This window comes from Mastigoproctus giganteus, chromosome 2 (assembly GCF_048544385.1).
Source record: "Mastigoproctus giganteus isolate SK-2022 chromosome 2, ASM4854438v1, whole genome shotgun sequence".
Lineage (NCBI taxonomy): Eukaryota > Metazoa > Arthropoda > Arachnida > Uropygi > Thelyphonidae > Mastigoproctus > Mastigoproctus giganteus.
In genome coordinates, this window is record NC_143576.1 from 50,875,154 (window position 1) to 50,890,169 (window position 15,016).

The following is a 15,016-nucleotide window of genomic DNA, read 5'->3' on the forward strand; positions in this document are numbered from 1 at the left end:
TGCAAAGTTTTAAAAGCTTTCAACATTTCATATTTGGAAGGTTTAATGTTGACCTCATTGCCTCCGTCAATATTGTCACTAGTTCTTTGAATACTCTCCAAAATTTTGGAGTCACGCAATCTCTTAACATGCTGCTAGGAAAATACATATTTGATGTTTTATTAATATATAAAATATCAGTATTTCTTTATTTGCACTAAAAAGTATATTGCAATGAAATTAGTATATGTTTACTCAGATATTCAGCTACTATGACATCATTACCAACTCCTAAAAATTCTTCAAGGACAATTTCTCCACTGATCAAACCTCTTGCTTGGAGTTCTTCCCAGGATTGCTCAGTATCTTGTAGTTCATCCCTCTCATCACTGTTAATTGCAGTTTTAGCAAAACCTGCTTTTGCGAAACAATTCTTAATCATTGTTTCCATGACATTTTGACTCCACAATTTTGCTAACTCTAATATGCACATGTGCAAATCTATAACAGAATCTATAGGTTGGTTGGTTTATATTCTCTGTATAATTAATTTTTTTCAGTATGTGCCTTCTGTAGTGCATTTTCAAATTCTTGATAATGCACTGGTCCATTTTCCATTAGCTTCAATTTAGATGAGGTATTCGGAAGGAAGAAAAGGTTTAACACTTGTAAGTTTTGAAATTACTGAGTGGAGTTGGGCATGGCAGTTGTTGACAGTCAAAGTGATTTTTCTGTTTTCTTTCATCATCTTTCTATCAAAATTTAAAACCCACTGTTCAAAAATTTAACTTGCCATCCAAGCCTTTTTTTTGTTGTAGAGTCCAACCCTAACAAAATTACTCCTTTGAAACATCAGGATTGTTTACTTTTGCCCATTACCAAAAGTTTCAGTTTTTCATTACCAACCATATTTACAAAAACCAAGACTGTAATTATCACCTTACTATTTTTACTACCTACACATTCATCACCTTTAAAAGTCAGTATCTTTTTCAGCAAAAATTTAGAAAAATAGACCCGTCTGATCAACTTTGAATATGTCTTTGTGCTCATAGTCCTGCACAATTTTTTTTCGAAACTATTTCTTTCCAATGAATACAGTCTTTTTCAATTACAACCCCACTTTCACCAGAAATCAATTTTTTGAGTAAGCCATGGCACTTTTTAAATTTGTCCAGCCAACCAAAATTGGCTTGGAATGTTTTATTATTATTATTATTACTCTTTATTATTTCTCCCTGATTGGGGATTCTGCCTCGTGACGGGTATTGTTACCAAGTACACAGTGTGGTTGTTGTTATGTCTGACAAATATTGTTATGTTGGTCGAGGAACTCTCTGACTATCCTACAGGATTGTGACTTTCTGGAGTTCCTTGTAGGTATTCGCTGGGAGACCTATTTTTGCTAGGCTGTTATGTATTGCCTTTGGCACCATACCTGTGGTTTAGACGATGATCAGGATTGTTACTTGTTGTATATGCCACTTCTCTTTGATTTCCTGTCTTAGGTTTGTGTAGTTCATCATTTTTTTTTTCCCATGGGTTTTGTGCAGGTTGCCGGTGTTGAGTACCGTTATGTCAATCAGATAGGTAGCCTTTTCCTTCTTGTCCACAAGGCTTATGTCTAGTCTGTTGTGCAGGATTGTCCAATCCGTTATTATGGCGTGGTCCCAGTACAAGTTGGGGTCTCTAGTACTGCCTGGGGTTCGTACTTGTATTATGGTACACTTTCTTTGATCAAGTGGTATTTCTTTACGAGCATCTGATGTATTATCCTGGCTACCTGGTCATGTCTATTACTGTATTCAGTCTGAGTGATCACCTTGCATCCTGTGGTGATGTGTTGGATTGTTTCTGAGGCCAGGTGGCATCATTGAAATGTGTCATCGAACACTCCGGGCTCCTTGGAAATGTATTTTCTATAGTTCCTGGTGTTGATTACTGGTCTTGGATGGCAAGCATAAATCCTTCAGTTCGGGGGAAGAGCTAGGTTGTTATGTAGGGTGTTTGGAACCAAACCTGTGGTTAACATGATGATTGGGATGGTCGTTACTTGTTGCATATACCACATCTCTTTGATTTCCTGTCTTAGGTTCGTGTACTTCCTGATTTTTCCCCATGGGTTTTCTGCCAGTGTTATGTACTGCTATGTCAATCAGATAGGTAGCCTTTTCCTTCTTGTCCACAAGGGTTATATCCAGTCTACAGATTTAAACATATACACCAACCGTTTATAACTGATTTAATAATAAAATAAAATAAAATAAAATGATACAAAAGACTGTAAAATAATATTTACAAAAATTATGATTATTTACAAAAAACTAATTTACAACAAAAATAAAATAAAATAAAATAAGTAAATAAGTTAAAATGCATTAAAATATAAATTTAAAATCGATAAAAACACTATTAAAGCTTTCAGAGGTGTCTGCCTCCTTCCTCAGCAATAATGAATATTTAAGCGACACATCCTTAAGTACCAGGTTCACGGCACACGTGGATGACCAGGCGCATAATCGGTATTCCTTTCACTTGTACCAAAACCGGAAGTGGTCTGGATACGTGGAAAACTAAAAAGGGGGTGAAGCCTAACTCCCCTGTCTCTGTTCATGCTATTGTTGCCAGAGGATCCAATCCACAGACTTTTGGGAAAAACAACACCAGATCTCCCCCGACAACGCTGTCATCCTTGACCGGGCGCATAGATTCTGGGACCGCAAGTGGCTGGAAAGTGTGGGATTGTCCTATCCGTTATTATGGCGTGGCCTCAGTTCAGCTTGCGGGTTGGGGGGGTCTATAGTACTGCCTGGGGTTCGTACTTGTAGTATGGTACACTTTCTTCGATCAACTGGTATTTCCTTGCTAGCTTCTGACGTATTATCCTGGCTACCTGGTCAGTGATGTGTTGGATCGTTTCTGAGGTCAGGTGACATCATGGACATGTGTCATCGGACACTTGGGGCTCCTTGTCGATGTATTTTCTGGTGTTGAATACCTGATCTTGGATGGAGAGCATAAATCCTACACTCTCGAGGAAGAGCATCTCACTCATGAGCCCTGCATTGGAAGCAGTTTTATCTATGTGATCTTGATGGAGATCATTGCAGTGTCTGCTATGGAATGTCTTCTCTGCCCATCTTTCTAGCTTCATTTGAGCCTTCTTGTTGGGATGGGACTCCTTGCTTAAGTTGAGTGGGGTGTACTGCTTGTCCATCTTCCTTATGGCCTGCTGGAGTATTGCTGGGTGTTTCTGGAAGTAATTCTCCAGGTTAGCAATGATTGTCTTCTGTTGCGAAATGAGGTCTATCAGGCCCCATCCTCCTTCTTTCGGACAATTGTTAATCTCTCCAGGCTGATTTTGGGTGGTGTTGGTGGCTCTGAGCGATCATTGTCCTCATCTTTCTCTTAATATCCTCCAGCTTTGTGTTATTAGTCCAATTTATGACCCCAAAGGAGTATGTTAGCACTGGGACTGCATAGGTGTTTATGGCTTTAACTGTGTTCCCTTCCCTCCATTCAGCTTTGCTTGTAGCAGACTTCTGAGAATCTGATGGTATTTTTTGATCAGGCAGGCCTTAATTTCCTTGTGCTGTAACAGCTGAGCCTGCATATTTCCAAGTATTTGTAGGCCTCTGCCATGGCTTCAGTCACTTTACCAGTCTGCAGCTGGTAGTTTCGGTTGACTAATTTTCCCTGGTGCAATCCATGGGCCTTGTATTTGTCTAGATCAGATTCCATCCTAATATCATTGCTAAATTTTTCTGTGATCTGGAGTAGTTGCTGGAGGTGGTTCTCAGTTCCCGCGTGGATCTTGATGACATCCATGTACATCAGGTGGGTGAGGGTATATAGGTTATTCCTTCGTTCTTTGAGGTTATATCTGTACTTGCTACTGTTGAGCATGGTGGATAGCTGGTTAAGTGCTAGACAGAACCACAATGGGCTCAGAGCATCTCCCTCAAAGATTCCTCTCCTGATGGGATTTGGCCTAGTTGTGATGTTTTAGACCTTAATGGCGGTACTCCATTTCACCACTGTTCTCCTAGGAAGTTTGTCACTACTGGATTGACTTTGTAGATGTTCAGTGCCTCTATTAGCCAGCTATGAGTGCGGAGTCGAAGGTCTTGGGGTTATTGATGTAAGCTGTGTACATGTTGCAGTGCTTCTTGTAGGCTTGCTCCATAGCTGCGGCATCTATGGTTAACTGCTCCTTACATCCTTTGCTTAGCCGCTTCAACCTTTATTCAACCTTCAACCTTTACGCTTCAACCTTTGGCCATTATGTCCTGGCTCTCTACAAGTGGTCTGATAAAATCCTGGTTATGCAGCTGGTCAGGATCTTGCACATTGTTGAGAGGCAGGTGATTGGCCTATTTTTCTGCAAGTTTCTTGTATCTTCGTCTTTAGGCTTGGATATGTGATTCCTTGAGAGAGAAACTTTGGGATTGTCTCTGGGTGCCTTATCATTCAGGTGAACTGCTCTGCCAGGTGCTTGTGTGGGCAAGTGAACCTCTTGTACCAGTAGTTGTGGATATTATCTATTCCTGGAGTTCACCAGTTGTGAGTTTTTGATCGCCTGTTTTACTTCTTCTTTCCGAATTTCCCACCCTCTCATTTCTTGTACGTCCTTGGTTTTCTTGTGTTCTAGTTCTGTCCAGGTTGCATGGCTATTATGTCTTACTTCCCTGCTCCATATGTTTCCCCCAGAAGTCCTCAATCGTCTTCTACTCGGGTAGTCTGTTCCCTTCTTTCCCGTGTTCTCTGAGACTTCTGTAGAAGCCTCTTCAGTCCTCATCGAAGATTCAGTTGTTTATTTCTCTCTGGGAGCTTTCTTCGTATCGGCGTAGTCTCTTGCTGAGTGCAAAGCCGTTCTGCTTCAATGTGTCCAAGTACACTTTTTCTCTGATATTTTGTCTCATGTTTATTGTGGATGCTCTCTCTCTCTCTCTCTCTCTCTCTCTCTCTCTCTCTCTCTCTCTCTCTCTCTCTCTCTCTTTTGAAGATGATCTTCACTTTTCCAATTAATTTCTTACTTCTATTGCCCCGTTGATACTGGGCAGACTCACATTTTGGCCAATTGACTCACATCAACTCACCCCGTTGATGTGAGTCAGTTGGCCAATCTTGACTCATAATTCTTCTGTCTTGCCGAAGTCGTCTTTCTCAAGCCAGCAGTTCCTTCTGTTTTCGGTTTTTCTGTTGCTCCCATTTCACCCTTCCCTTCGTTCCAAGTGCCTGTCCAGCTCAGCCTTAAATTTATTTAGGCTATCAACTTCCACAACAAAGGATGGAAGTGTGTTCCACCAACCAACCAGCTCAAGGCAAACTTTAGTTGGTTGGTCCCGCTAGCTAAAGACAAACTTCTGCACATCTGTCTTTCCTCAATTTGAATTTATGCCCTCTCAAATGATTATTCTGAGAAAGAGGAAGAATCACATCAGCATTGAGCATGCTCAAACCATTCAAGGCTTTATACACCTCAATCAGATCACCTCACAGGTGCCTAGTCTCCAGACACTAATTTGCAAAATTTAAGCCTTTCTTCATAAGAGCAACCCTTTGTTCCATTCACTAAACTTGTTGCCCTTTTCTGTACTTGTTCCAACAGCTCTACATCCTTCTTAAAATGAGGTCTCCAGACCTGTATACAGTACTCAAGGTGTGGTCTGACCATTGCCTTATATAAGGAGATAATCACATCCTTATCCCTGCTAGAAAAATTCCTATATCATTGAAAAGACACTATGAGCTACTCTTGCAGACCATCTGCACTGCACAGAAAACTTTATATATCTGCCTGCACAATTACTCCCAGGTCCTTTTCGTTCTCTACCACTGTCAGTGTAGCACCACAGAGTTGATACGTCACTCTGCTTCCCATATGTAGTACTTTACATTTGTCAATGTTAAACTTCATTTGCCACTTCTCAGCCCATCTGCTCAACTTTTCTAGATCCTGTTGCAGCAGCATACTGTAATTGGTGTCCTTAACAACCCAGCAACCTTCGTATCGTCTGAAAACGTGGACATTAAGCTTGATATACCATCATCAGTATCATTTATAAATACAGAAAACAACAACGGACCCAAGACTGAACCCCGAGAGACTCCACTAATAACATAAGTCCACGATGAGCAGTGTCCATTGATTAACACTCTCTGTCTTCTCCCACTCAACCATCCCTTTATCCATAGCAGCAATTTTCCTCCAATGCCACACTGCTCCAATTTGTGCAGCAGTCTTCCATGTGCAACAGTATCAGAAGCGTTTCTATGATCCAAATATATGATATCAAAGTTATTCCCTGCATCCAGTTCCTTTGTGACCACATCATAGTATCCAATCAAATTGGTCAGGCAAGACTTTCCCCTAACATCTTCAACAATTTGTCCTCCATTTTCCTCTCAGTTATTACAAAATCATTTAGCTCACTGCCAGAGTTTAACTCGCCTATTGCATTCCCCTCCCTGAATATCTCCCCATGGAGTTATTCAGGGAATGTAGTGCATCTACATTCATCCATGGGTGAATGTAGATGCAAAATACTCATTTAGTTTGTTAGGCACCTGAGCAGGATCCTCAACAGTTGAACCATCAATATCCAGGACCAATCCGATTCATCCTTTTCCTTCTAGAGTTTACATAGGTAAAGAACTCTTTGCTGTTTTTCTTTCCTTTCTTTGGCAAGGATTTCTCATAATCTGCCTTTGCCTTCCTAATCTCCTTTGTGACTTGGTTATAGACCAGCTTATATCTATCATAAGCTTCCATGTCACCCATTAATTTATATGAATCCCATGTATTTTTCTTCTTTGCCACATGTCTCATTAGTTCATCTGACATCCATTTAGGCCTAAACCTTGAACAATATTTCTTAATGGTATGTGAAGCTTAGTAGCTTCCAAGATAAATTCTTTGAATGCTTCCCATTTTGAATTAATTCCACTGGCTGCTACGACAGCATAATACACTGCTGTTGGGATGGCCTCCAGTGTTGCACTATTTTTTTACGAGAGAACACAATATTATTTGCCGATTGAGGTGGTTTGTGACTCTCTACAAGGTTCTATTCGGCATCTGTTTCTGTACCACGTGAATCTTTGTAGGGTCCATTCCTTCGAATTCTGTTAGGGCCTTCTTCCACGGCGCCTCCGTAGCGAAGTGGGCAGGAGCAGCAGTGCCTAGCATACGCTTCTTGATTAGACCAGGGTTCGAGCCCATGACACCACCAAATACGGAGAATGCGGAAAGGTCAAGGAATGACCACCGGATATCCCTGGAGCAATATGGCCTTAGTTGCTAATGCTCTTAAAAACCAAATAACAACCTTCTTCCACTCATCCTGTATTCTGGATATCATGAGCTCGTATTTTTCACTTCAGCTGATGTGCATTGTATTTCTTCTTGCTCTTCCTTCTCTGTTTCCGTATTGACCATATTTTTTATCCTTTGTAGTTGATCGCACATGTCCTGCTTGATTTTTTCCAAGATTGCAGGAGCTATCAGGTTCTTTGTGACGATGTCCTTCTCTTGTCCTCTATTCAGTGACCTGAATATCCGGGAATCGTTCCAGTCTCTTGGTATGTAATCTTGCCCTGTAATTTGTCATATTGGTCTCCAGCTTTTTTGTTATGTCGTAGTATGCTTGCATTATGTTGGTATTTATTTCGATGCTCCACTTCGTGCGTTGGCATTTCTTTCCTTCCTAGTGCCTCCGTAGCCAGGTGGGAAGGAGCAGCAGTGCTTAGCACACACTTCTTGATTAGACCGGGGTTCGAGCCCATCACCACCAAATACGGAGGATGGGGAAAGGTGAGGGAATGACCACCACATATCCCTGAACAATGTGGCCTTAGTTGCTAATGCTCCTAAAAACCAAATAACTAACTAACTTTCCTTCCTGTGTGGTCACTAGCGCAGCTGTTCAGTTGGTGGGGATAGATGGTCTTGCCCTTCTCCTGGGGCACAGCGCCACATGATCCACTGTCTTCCTTGTGAGACAGTCTCTAATTTTTTGAACCGACCCCACTGCCTAAGGTTTGATCACGAGTGACTTTATCCTCCACCACACTTGATGCAGTATGATTAATATTTCTCTGCAATATCATCCATATATGGAGGTGGACCTATTGAGCTTCGGCTTATGTCGAGTGGTAGTTCTCGGGAGTGATGCCAGATGGTGCCCCAATCTGCCTTAGCCGCTACTCTGACCTCGCGGTAGGTAGGTCCCTTGGGGTAACTTTCACAATGTTTATTTATTTATTAATTTTTATTGCTATTAATTTATTATTATTCTAATTTATTACTATTATTATACCAGTCTCCCAGCGTGATGGAGCCACTTTCAGTTATGCCAAGGCAAGACTCAAACCCGGGTCGATCAGGCTGGTAGTCCAGTTTTGTAACCACTGGGCCATTGTGCCGCTTATTATTATTATTATTAGCCTTATGGTGCAAGGAAGCCTGAGGCTTAAGTTGCACCAGCCAAAAAAAAAATTTCTGAATTACCCTGAGAGAGAGAGAACAAGAGTGAGAAGTAGAAAGGAATCAGCAAGAAAGAGAAGAATGATGATATCCAGTTCAGAACCCCGAGTGTGCCATGCCCATACTCCCCAGACGTAATTGCAATTGGATCTTTTACTTGGGACACAACTGTGTGCAACCTGCGCCCAGGAAGCTGCACACAGCGTGTTTTGAAACCCCGTAAAATTCTAGATAACCACTCCGTAAGGCCCGGATAGGGATAGTAAGGAATGTATGCGACATCCACAAGAACAAACGGTTCCCTATAGTCGGTTCCCTACTATTCCTTTGCAATATCTGTCCATGATCCTCTGGGGGTATCCGCATTTTCTATGGTCTATGTAACCCGGTTGATTTCACATTCTTTATCCTCAGGGGTAGTACAGTGTGACATTTCTCTATCTACTACAGCTTTTACCACACTATTCTTATGATGTCCAGCTTGTGCTGAACTATAGTGGGTGTATTGACCTCTACACATAGGTTTTTTAAAAACCAAAGTTTTTAGCCTAGGGCCTATCCTAGAGATCAATACATCCAAAAATGCCACCTGTCTCCTCTGAAGTAAACTGTATAAATTGGGAGAAGCTATTAAGCAATGAAGTGCATCCTCTTCTCTCCCGTTTTGGACCACGGTGAAAGTATCGTCAATGTAACCTCTTCCATTTCTTCATGGGAAACTGGAACTCATCAAAAATCAAAAATTCCACTTTCTAACTGTTCCATGGTCAGATTGGCCACGGTGGCACTAATAGGAGAACCCATGGCTGTACCGTAAACCTGTTTTTACATGATTCCTTTAAACACCATAGTTGTGCTGGCCGACCTTCCCGGGCAGAGGTTGCACACAGTTGTAACTGTGTTCAACCAAGTAAAAGATTCAATTGCAAAGGATCTTAATAGTGGAGTTGTTTACAGGATAAAATGCCCGGATTGTGAGGAATGTTATGTGGGCAAAACAAAATGGCGGTTAAAGGATCGTCTGGGGGAGCATTTAAATACTATAAAAACTGCTGATAATAATAATAAGTCTGCCGTGGCCGAACATTATTGGGAGAGGCAGCATCAAATCTCCCCAGAGGATGCAGTTATTGTAGATCGAGCGCATGGATAAATGGCTTGAGAGCCTGCGAATCTGTTCATCCGACAATGATACCATAAATAGGAACGGGGTATGCATTTGCATCCCCTATTTGAAACTATTGTCCTAGGTACGGATGAACGGTTTTGCTTTTGGCGCTCCCAAGCTATTTCCGCTTCTAGTTCTGACCATTCGCCGATGTAACCACATGGTGAAATACTGTGAGCCTATTATACATAAAGAAGTGTTGCCAGAAGATTTATTACTGTTGAGGAAGGAAGCCGATGCTTCCAAAAGCTACAGGTTTTATTGCTTTTAATCCAGTTTATTTTAGGTAATTGTATTATAATGATTTTATTACAGGTTTAATTCTTATATAGTGTATCATAGCAGTTTTATTTTATTTTATACATTAAATTTTATTGTAAATATGTTATTTTAATTTGTAAATTCTAGTCACAGTAAAGAGCTATTTTAATTAATGGTTGGTGTATGAGCTTATTTATCATCAAGACATGAATTTACCCAACCTCAGAGGCCTTTTCCAGAAGCTTCCAAATTATTTGCCATATGGTGCAAGGAAGCTTGAGGCTTATGGTACACCAACCAAAAAAAAAAAAAAAAAAAAAATTCTGAATTACCCCGAGAGAGAGAGAAGTAGAAGGGAATCACCAAGAAAGAGAAGAATGATATCCAGCTCAGAACCCTGGGTGTGCCAAGCCCATACTCACCAGATGTGAGCCCCCTGGGGGTTGGGTGACTCAGCACTTGTAAACCTTGATTTGGTTTTGTGGGACCCTGTTTGCCTTTGCTCGAAGTCTTATAATGCTTCTATGGACCTTTTTTAATTTTTATGATTGATAAAGTTGGGGAGGGGGTCACATTTTGTGTACCCTTACTCAACACTTTTTGAAACCTGCACTTAAGGTAGAATTGTACAGACAGGCTGAAATGAATTTGCCATTTTCCTTAAAATAGCTTTAGATTATTAATAATCGAACATGAGAACTGAAAAATGTATACTTCTTCAAGTTCCTAAGAGAAAATGATTGTAATTCCATATTAAGGCCTGTATAAAGATTTGTTCTTATTCGTGCACAAATATGAAATAGCTAGTTTAGGGAATCAGAGAAACAAACTCATTGGAACTTGTTCATTCCAACTTCTGATGATTGGTGTAACTTTTTTTGGGTCATTTGTGGTTTTTAACTACTTTATCTGTGTTGAAAGTTTTTAATTTCTTTTATCTGTGTTTACAGGAATTTTGCTAGCAGGGATAAGGGGGTGATTGTCCCCTTGTATACAGGTCTAAGGGCCTCATTTTAGGAAAGATGTAGAGCTGCTTAGGAATGTACAGAAAAGGGCAGTGAGATTGGTGTGAGTGGAACAAAGGGTTAATAAAGGCTTAAGTTCTGCAAATTGCAGCTTCTGGAGACTATAGGCACCTGTAGGGTGATCTAATTGAAGTGTATAAGGCCTTGTATGGATTGAGCAAGCTCAATGCTAATGGGATTCTTCCTCTTGCTCAGATTGTTCACCTGAGGGAGCATAAATTCAAATTGAGGAAAGACAATTGTAGAACAGATGAGTGGAAATTTGCCCTTACCCAGCGTGTGGTTGATAGTTGGAACAAACTTCCATCTGTTGTTGTGGAGGTCAGCAGCTTAACTAAGTTCAAACTAGAATCTAACATTTGGAGTGAATTGGTTGGGTGAAATGGGAAGGGTTTTTTTTTTTTTTTTTTTGGCTAATACTATATAAGCTTGCTTTCTTTCATCATATGCCCTACTAATACTAAAGGTTAAACATGAAATAACTGAAATAGAAAAATAAAAGTAAATAAATAAAATTGTCGATTATTGAAAAGTGAAAAGGTTATTTCATCCAAATTTTTTTATTCCCAAATTTATTGTAAATAATAATTTCATTATGCCATTATATTGCCATGCCAATATATAACTGATGTAACCAAAAGCATTTAATAAAAATAATTTTATTCTTTTTATTCGAAATTCAGATTTGAAAGTTTGTCAGATATATTTAAAGCACCTTTGCACCCCACTTTTTCACATCTTTCCGAAAAATCTAAAAATAACATGTTTGCAAGTGCTTTACTTGAGCGTTTTTTTTTTTAATCAGTGTAATTGTCTATTATCTTTTCTCTTTCTCTAGTATTACTTTGAGCATAAAATGGCTCCCCTGATTCCAAAAAAACTAAAGCCATTTGATCCTACTAAAGTTTTTCCACCATTTGAACAGCCTTTGGAGTTATTGCCTTCTTGGATGGTAAGAGAATTATATGTATAATATTGATGTTGTAGGGGGATTTAGCATTTATGTATATTAAGTGTGCTGATATTAAATATAATTGATAATTTCAAATGAAGGAGGACCAAAAAATCTTGGAACATAATAATATATATGTATTTTTTTCTTTATTTACATGGTCAACATACAGAATGATCATAATAAACTTTTAAAAACTAAATCAGAACTAAAGCAGTAGAAAAACCAGTGAAAGAACAGTCAGTAAGCTCTCACCAGACTAATGATATGCCAAATAATTTATCCCTTCTTATTTACCTTGAACCAGAGAGCTACATTGGTGCAATTTGTGCCATTTACAAAAACATTTTGTTACCATATTATGCTAGCACTACTGTTAACCATTTTGTTACTACAGGGTGTCCAAAAAGTTTGGACCTGAAAATGTTGGGCAATGAAATGGTACCAGATCTTGATTGGGAGGAGATGACCAGTGGAGTGCACACCACGATCAGCTGACCTTAACCTGCTGGGCTTTACTTTACACCTTGGGGATTCCTGAAGGAGCAGATGTATGCTGTAAAAATCCAATGATCTTTGTCATCTTAGGGAGATAATTACCAAGATTGCTGTCGATCCTAATATGGTGAGAAGAATCCAAACAAATATGCTATACCAACTTAAAAATTGCATGGAGAGTCAGGGTGGACACACTGAAGTATAAATCCCATTAGTTCCGGTCTTTTTGGACACCCTGTATATTGGTCACCAATTGCAAATTTAAGAGCAATAGCTTTTAAAGTCTGTGACTAAAGGTAGGAGTGTCCAAGACACTCCTACCTTTAAAAACATCTAGGTGATGGATATAATATATCAGTATTCTTTTTGCAACTTTACATTAATATAATGAAGAATAACAAATAACGCATCATTCATGTATATTAAAGCATACAAACTATCTCTATTTAAGAAATATTAAATTTGTTTTCCACGAAACTCTCAGTCAAACAGGCAGTGTAACTCAAGTCACAATTATCAGTATTTTGGCAGTCAGATCTCTAATATAAAAGGATCAGATTTATTTCATAATGTGAACATTTAAAATGTTTCAAAGTTTTGTATTTGCTTGGATTATTTGTGTGTAGTTGCCTTTAAATTTTCATGCCAACAATTTTTATTCAGTTCAGATTGCAACCATTAGTTGACCATTTCTTTATCAAATGAAAACAAATCATATATTTATATGACGTAACTAAACCAATGTACAAATGTAACCAATAAATAGAAATTAATTTTAAATGTAAAAGTTAAAATATTTCTCATAGTGCTGAACAGCAGTGTAAAAATATACTCCGTATATTTTTATATTTTCTAATTTCATTAATTAATATTTATTATTAGTGGTGGAAATGCTGTAAAGAAGCAAAATTTAAACACACAACAGAAGATGAAAATTTGTTCCAACAATCAGATGACCCTCTGGCTATAAGCTTATGTACACTTATCTATACTGCAACCAACCTTCCTTAATTTAAATTTATACCCCATCCTGTGTTTTGTTTGACAAGAATAAGGATGCCAGGAGCATTTAGCTTGCTCTATCCATTTAAAACCTTTAAACATCCCAATCAGATCTCCTTATAAGTGCCTGGTTTCCAGATGCTGCAATTGCAGAAGTTTCTTGGTGACCTTTCGTTCATCTCACTAATCTGATTGCCCTTCTTTCATCCATTCCAACAGATCCACATCATTCCTAAATGAGACTTTAGGTATGCAGTACTCAATATATTGCCTAACCATTGCTTATACAGTGGAATTGTAATCTGGCTGTCCTATCAATCTGTCTGCACGTCTCAGAGAACTTCATGTTCAGGATAATTGCTGACATGAAGCAGGGTCTGTGCTTTCTAACAGAAGAGACTGCTTCTACAGGGATGGGATACACTTAAATAGAAAGTGCAAGGATATTTCCTGATGTTATTGAGGCAGTGTTAGGTGGGTTGGAAAACTGCTATCTTGGGAAGATTCCAGACTAAAAGATTGTAACAGTAGCCGCAGGAAGAAGCAAAAGCGATTCTTGCACTGCTTCTTTTGGAATAAGCAACAGCCTGGAGAAGAAGTTGCTGGGGATTTCAAGAACTGCAGAGAGTCATGGAACAATTAAATAGATGGGGGTTTGTTAGGGTAACTAAGATTAAGAACAGGTGCATGTACACTAATGCTAGAAGCATAGAAAATAAATTTGATGACATTGAAGTGTGAATTTGTTCAAGACTTCAAAGGAAGATATTGTTCTGATATCAGAGACATGGTGTCACACAGATATAAGCAGTACAGAATTGGAAGGAGTACAGTGTGTACAGAAAGGACAGACAGGGTAGGAAGGGAGGAGGGGTTATACTGTTAGTTAAGAAACACACAAAATCTAAGGAAATGCATCTCGTTGACATTGGTGGACAGTGCAATGTTGAATCAGTTTGGTGTGACGTAATCACTGGAAAAGGGAAAATGAGAGTAGGAATGTGTTCTAGGCCTAATGACTCTGATGAGTACAACAAACAATTGTGCAGAGAAATAGAGTGGGCCAGTAAATCAGAATGTCTTGTAATGGGGGATTTTCACTTTCCAGATATTTCCTGGAACTTGTGGATTGGTCACTCTCACGCTAGTAACACTTTTGTGGATTTATTTGAGGATTATTTTCTACAGCACCATGTTCAAGGGGCAACCAGAAGGAGTAATACCCTTGATCTGATTATCAGCAGTGATTATTCGTGCATTAAGAATTTGCTGTATAATATAGGTGTAAAAACACCATATTACCAATGCCCAGTTGCATTGAGTCTTACTTAAATATTAAGAATTTGCAGATAAAGGAACCACTAGGTGACAGTGATCACAGGTTTCCGATGTGGGATTTACTTAAAGATGTAATTGCTATCAATGGTAAAGGGAATGGTTTTTGCTCTTGTAAAGGTGACTACAGTGGGATCAACTGATGTTAGAAACAGCCAATTCTAAATGAGAAGCCTTCAAATAATTACCCTTGGAAGCTACTAGGCTTTTCATACCAACTAAGAAATACTGTTCAAGATTTAGATATAAATGGAAGTCAAATGAACTGATAAGGCTTTTAGCAGAGAAGAAAAATGCATGGGATGCAT

At 39.2% G+C, this 15,016-nt stretch overlaps 1 protein-coding gene across 1 annotated transcript in view; it reads left to right on the forward strand.

The window, feature by feature from the left end:
* Window positions 1–15,016, forward strand: part of mute (gon-4 like protein muscle wasted) — a 1,102,179-nt gene that overhangs the window by 569,018 nt on the left and 518,145 nt on the right. Inside the window, exon 17 of the mRNA XM_090389940.1 lies at window positions 11,760–11,873. Within this exon, the coding sequence (XP_090246066.1) occupies window positions 11,760–11,873 (114 nt within the window). The remainder of the gene's footprint in view (window positions 1–11,759; window positions 11,874–15,016) is intronic.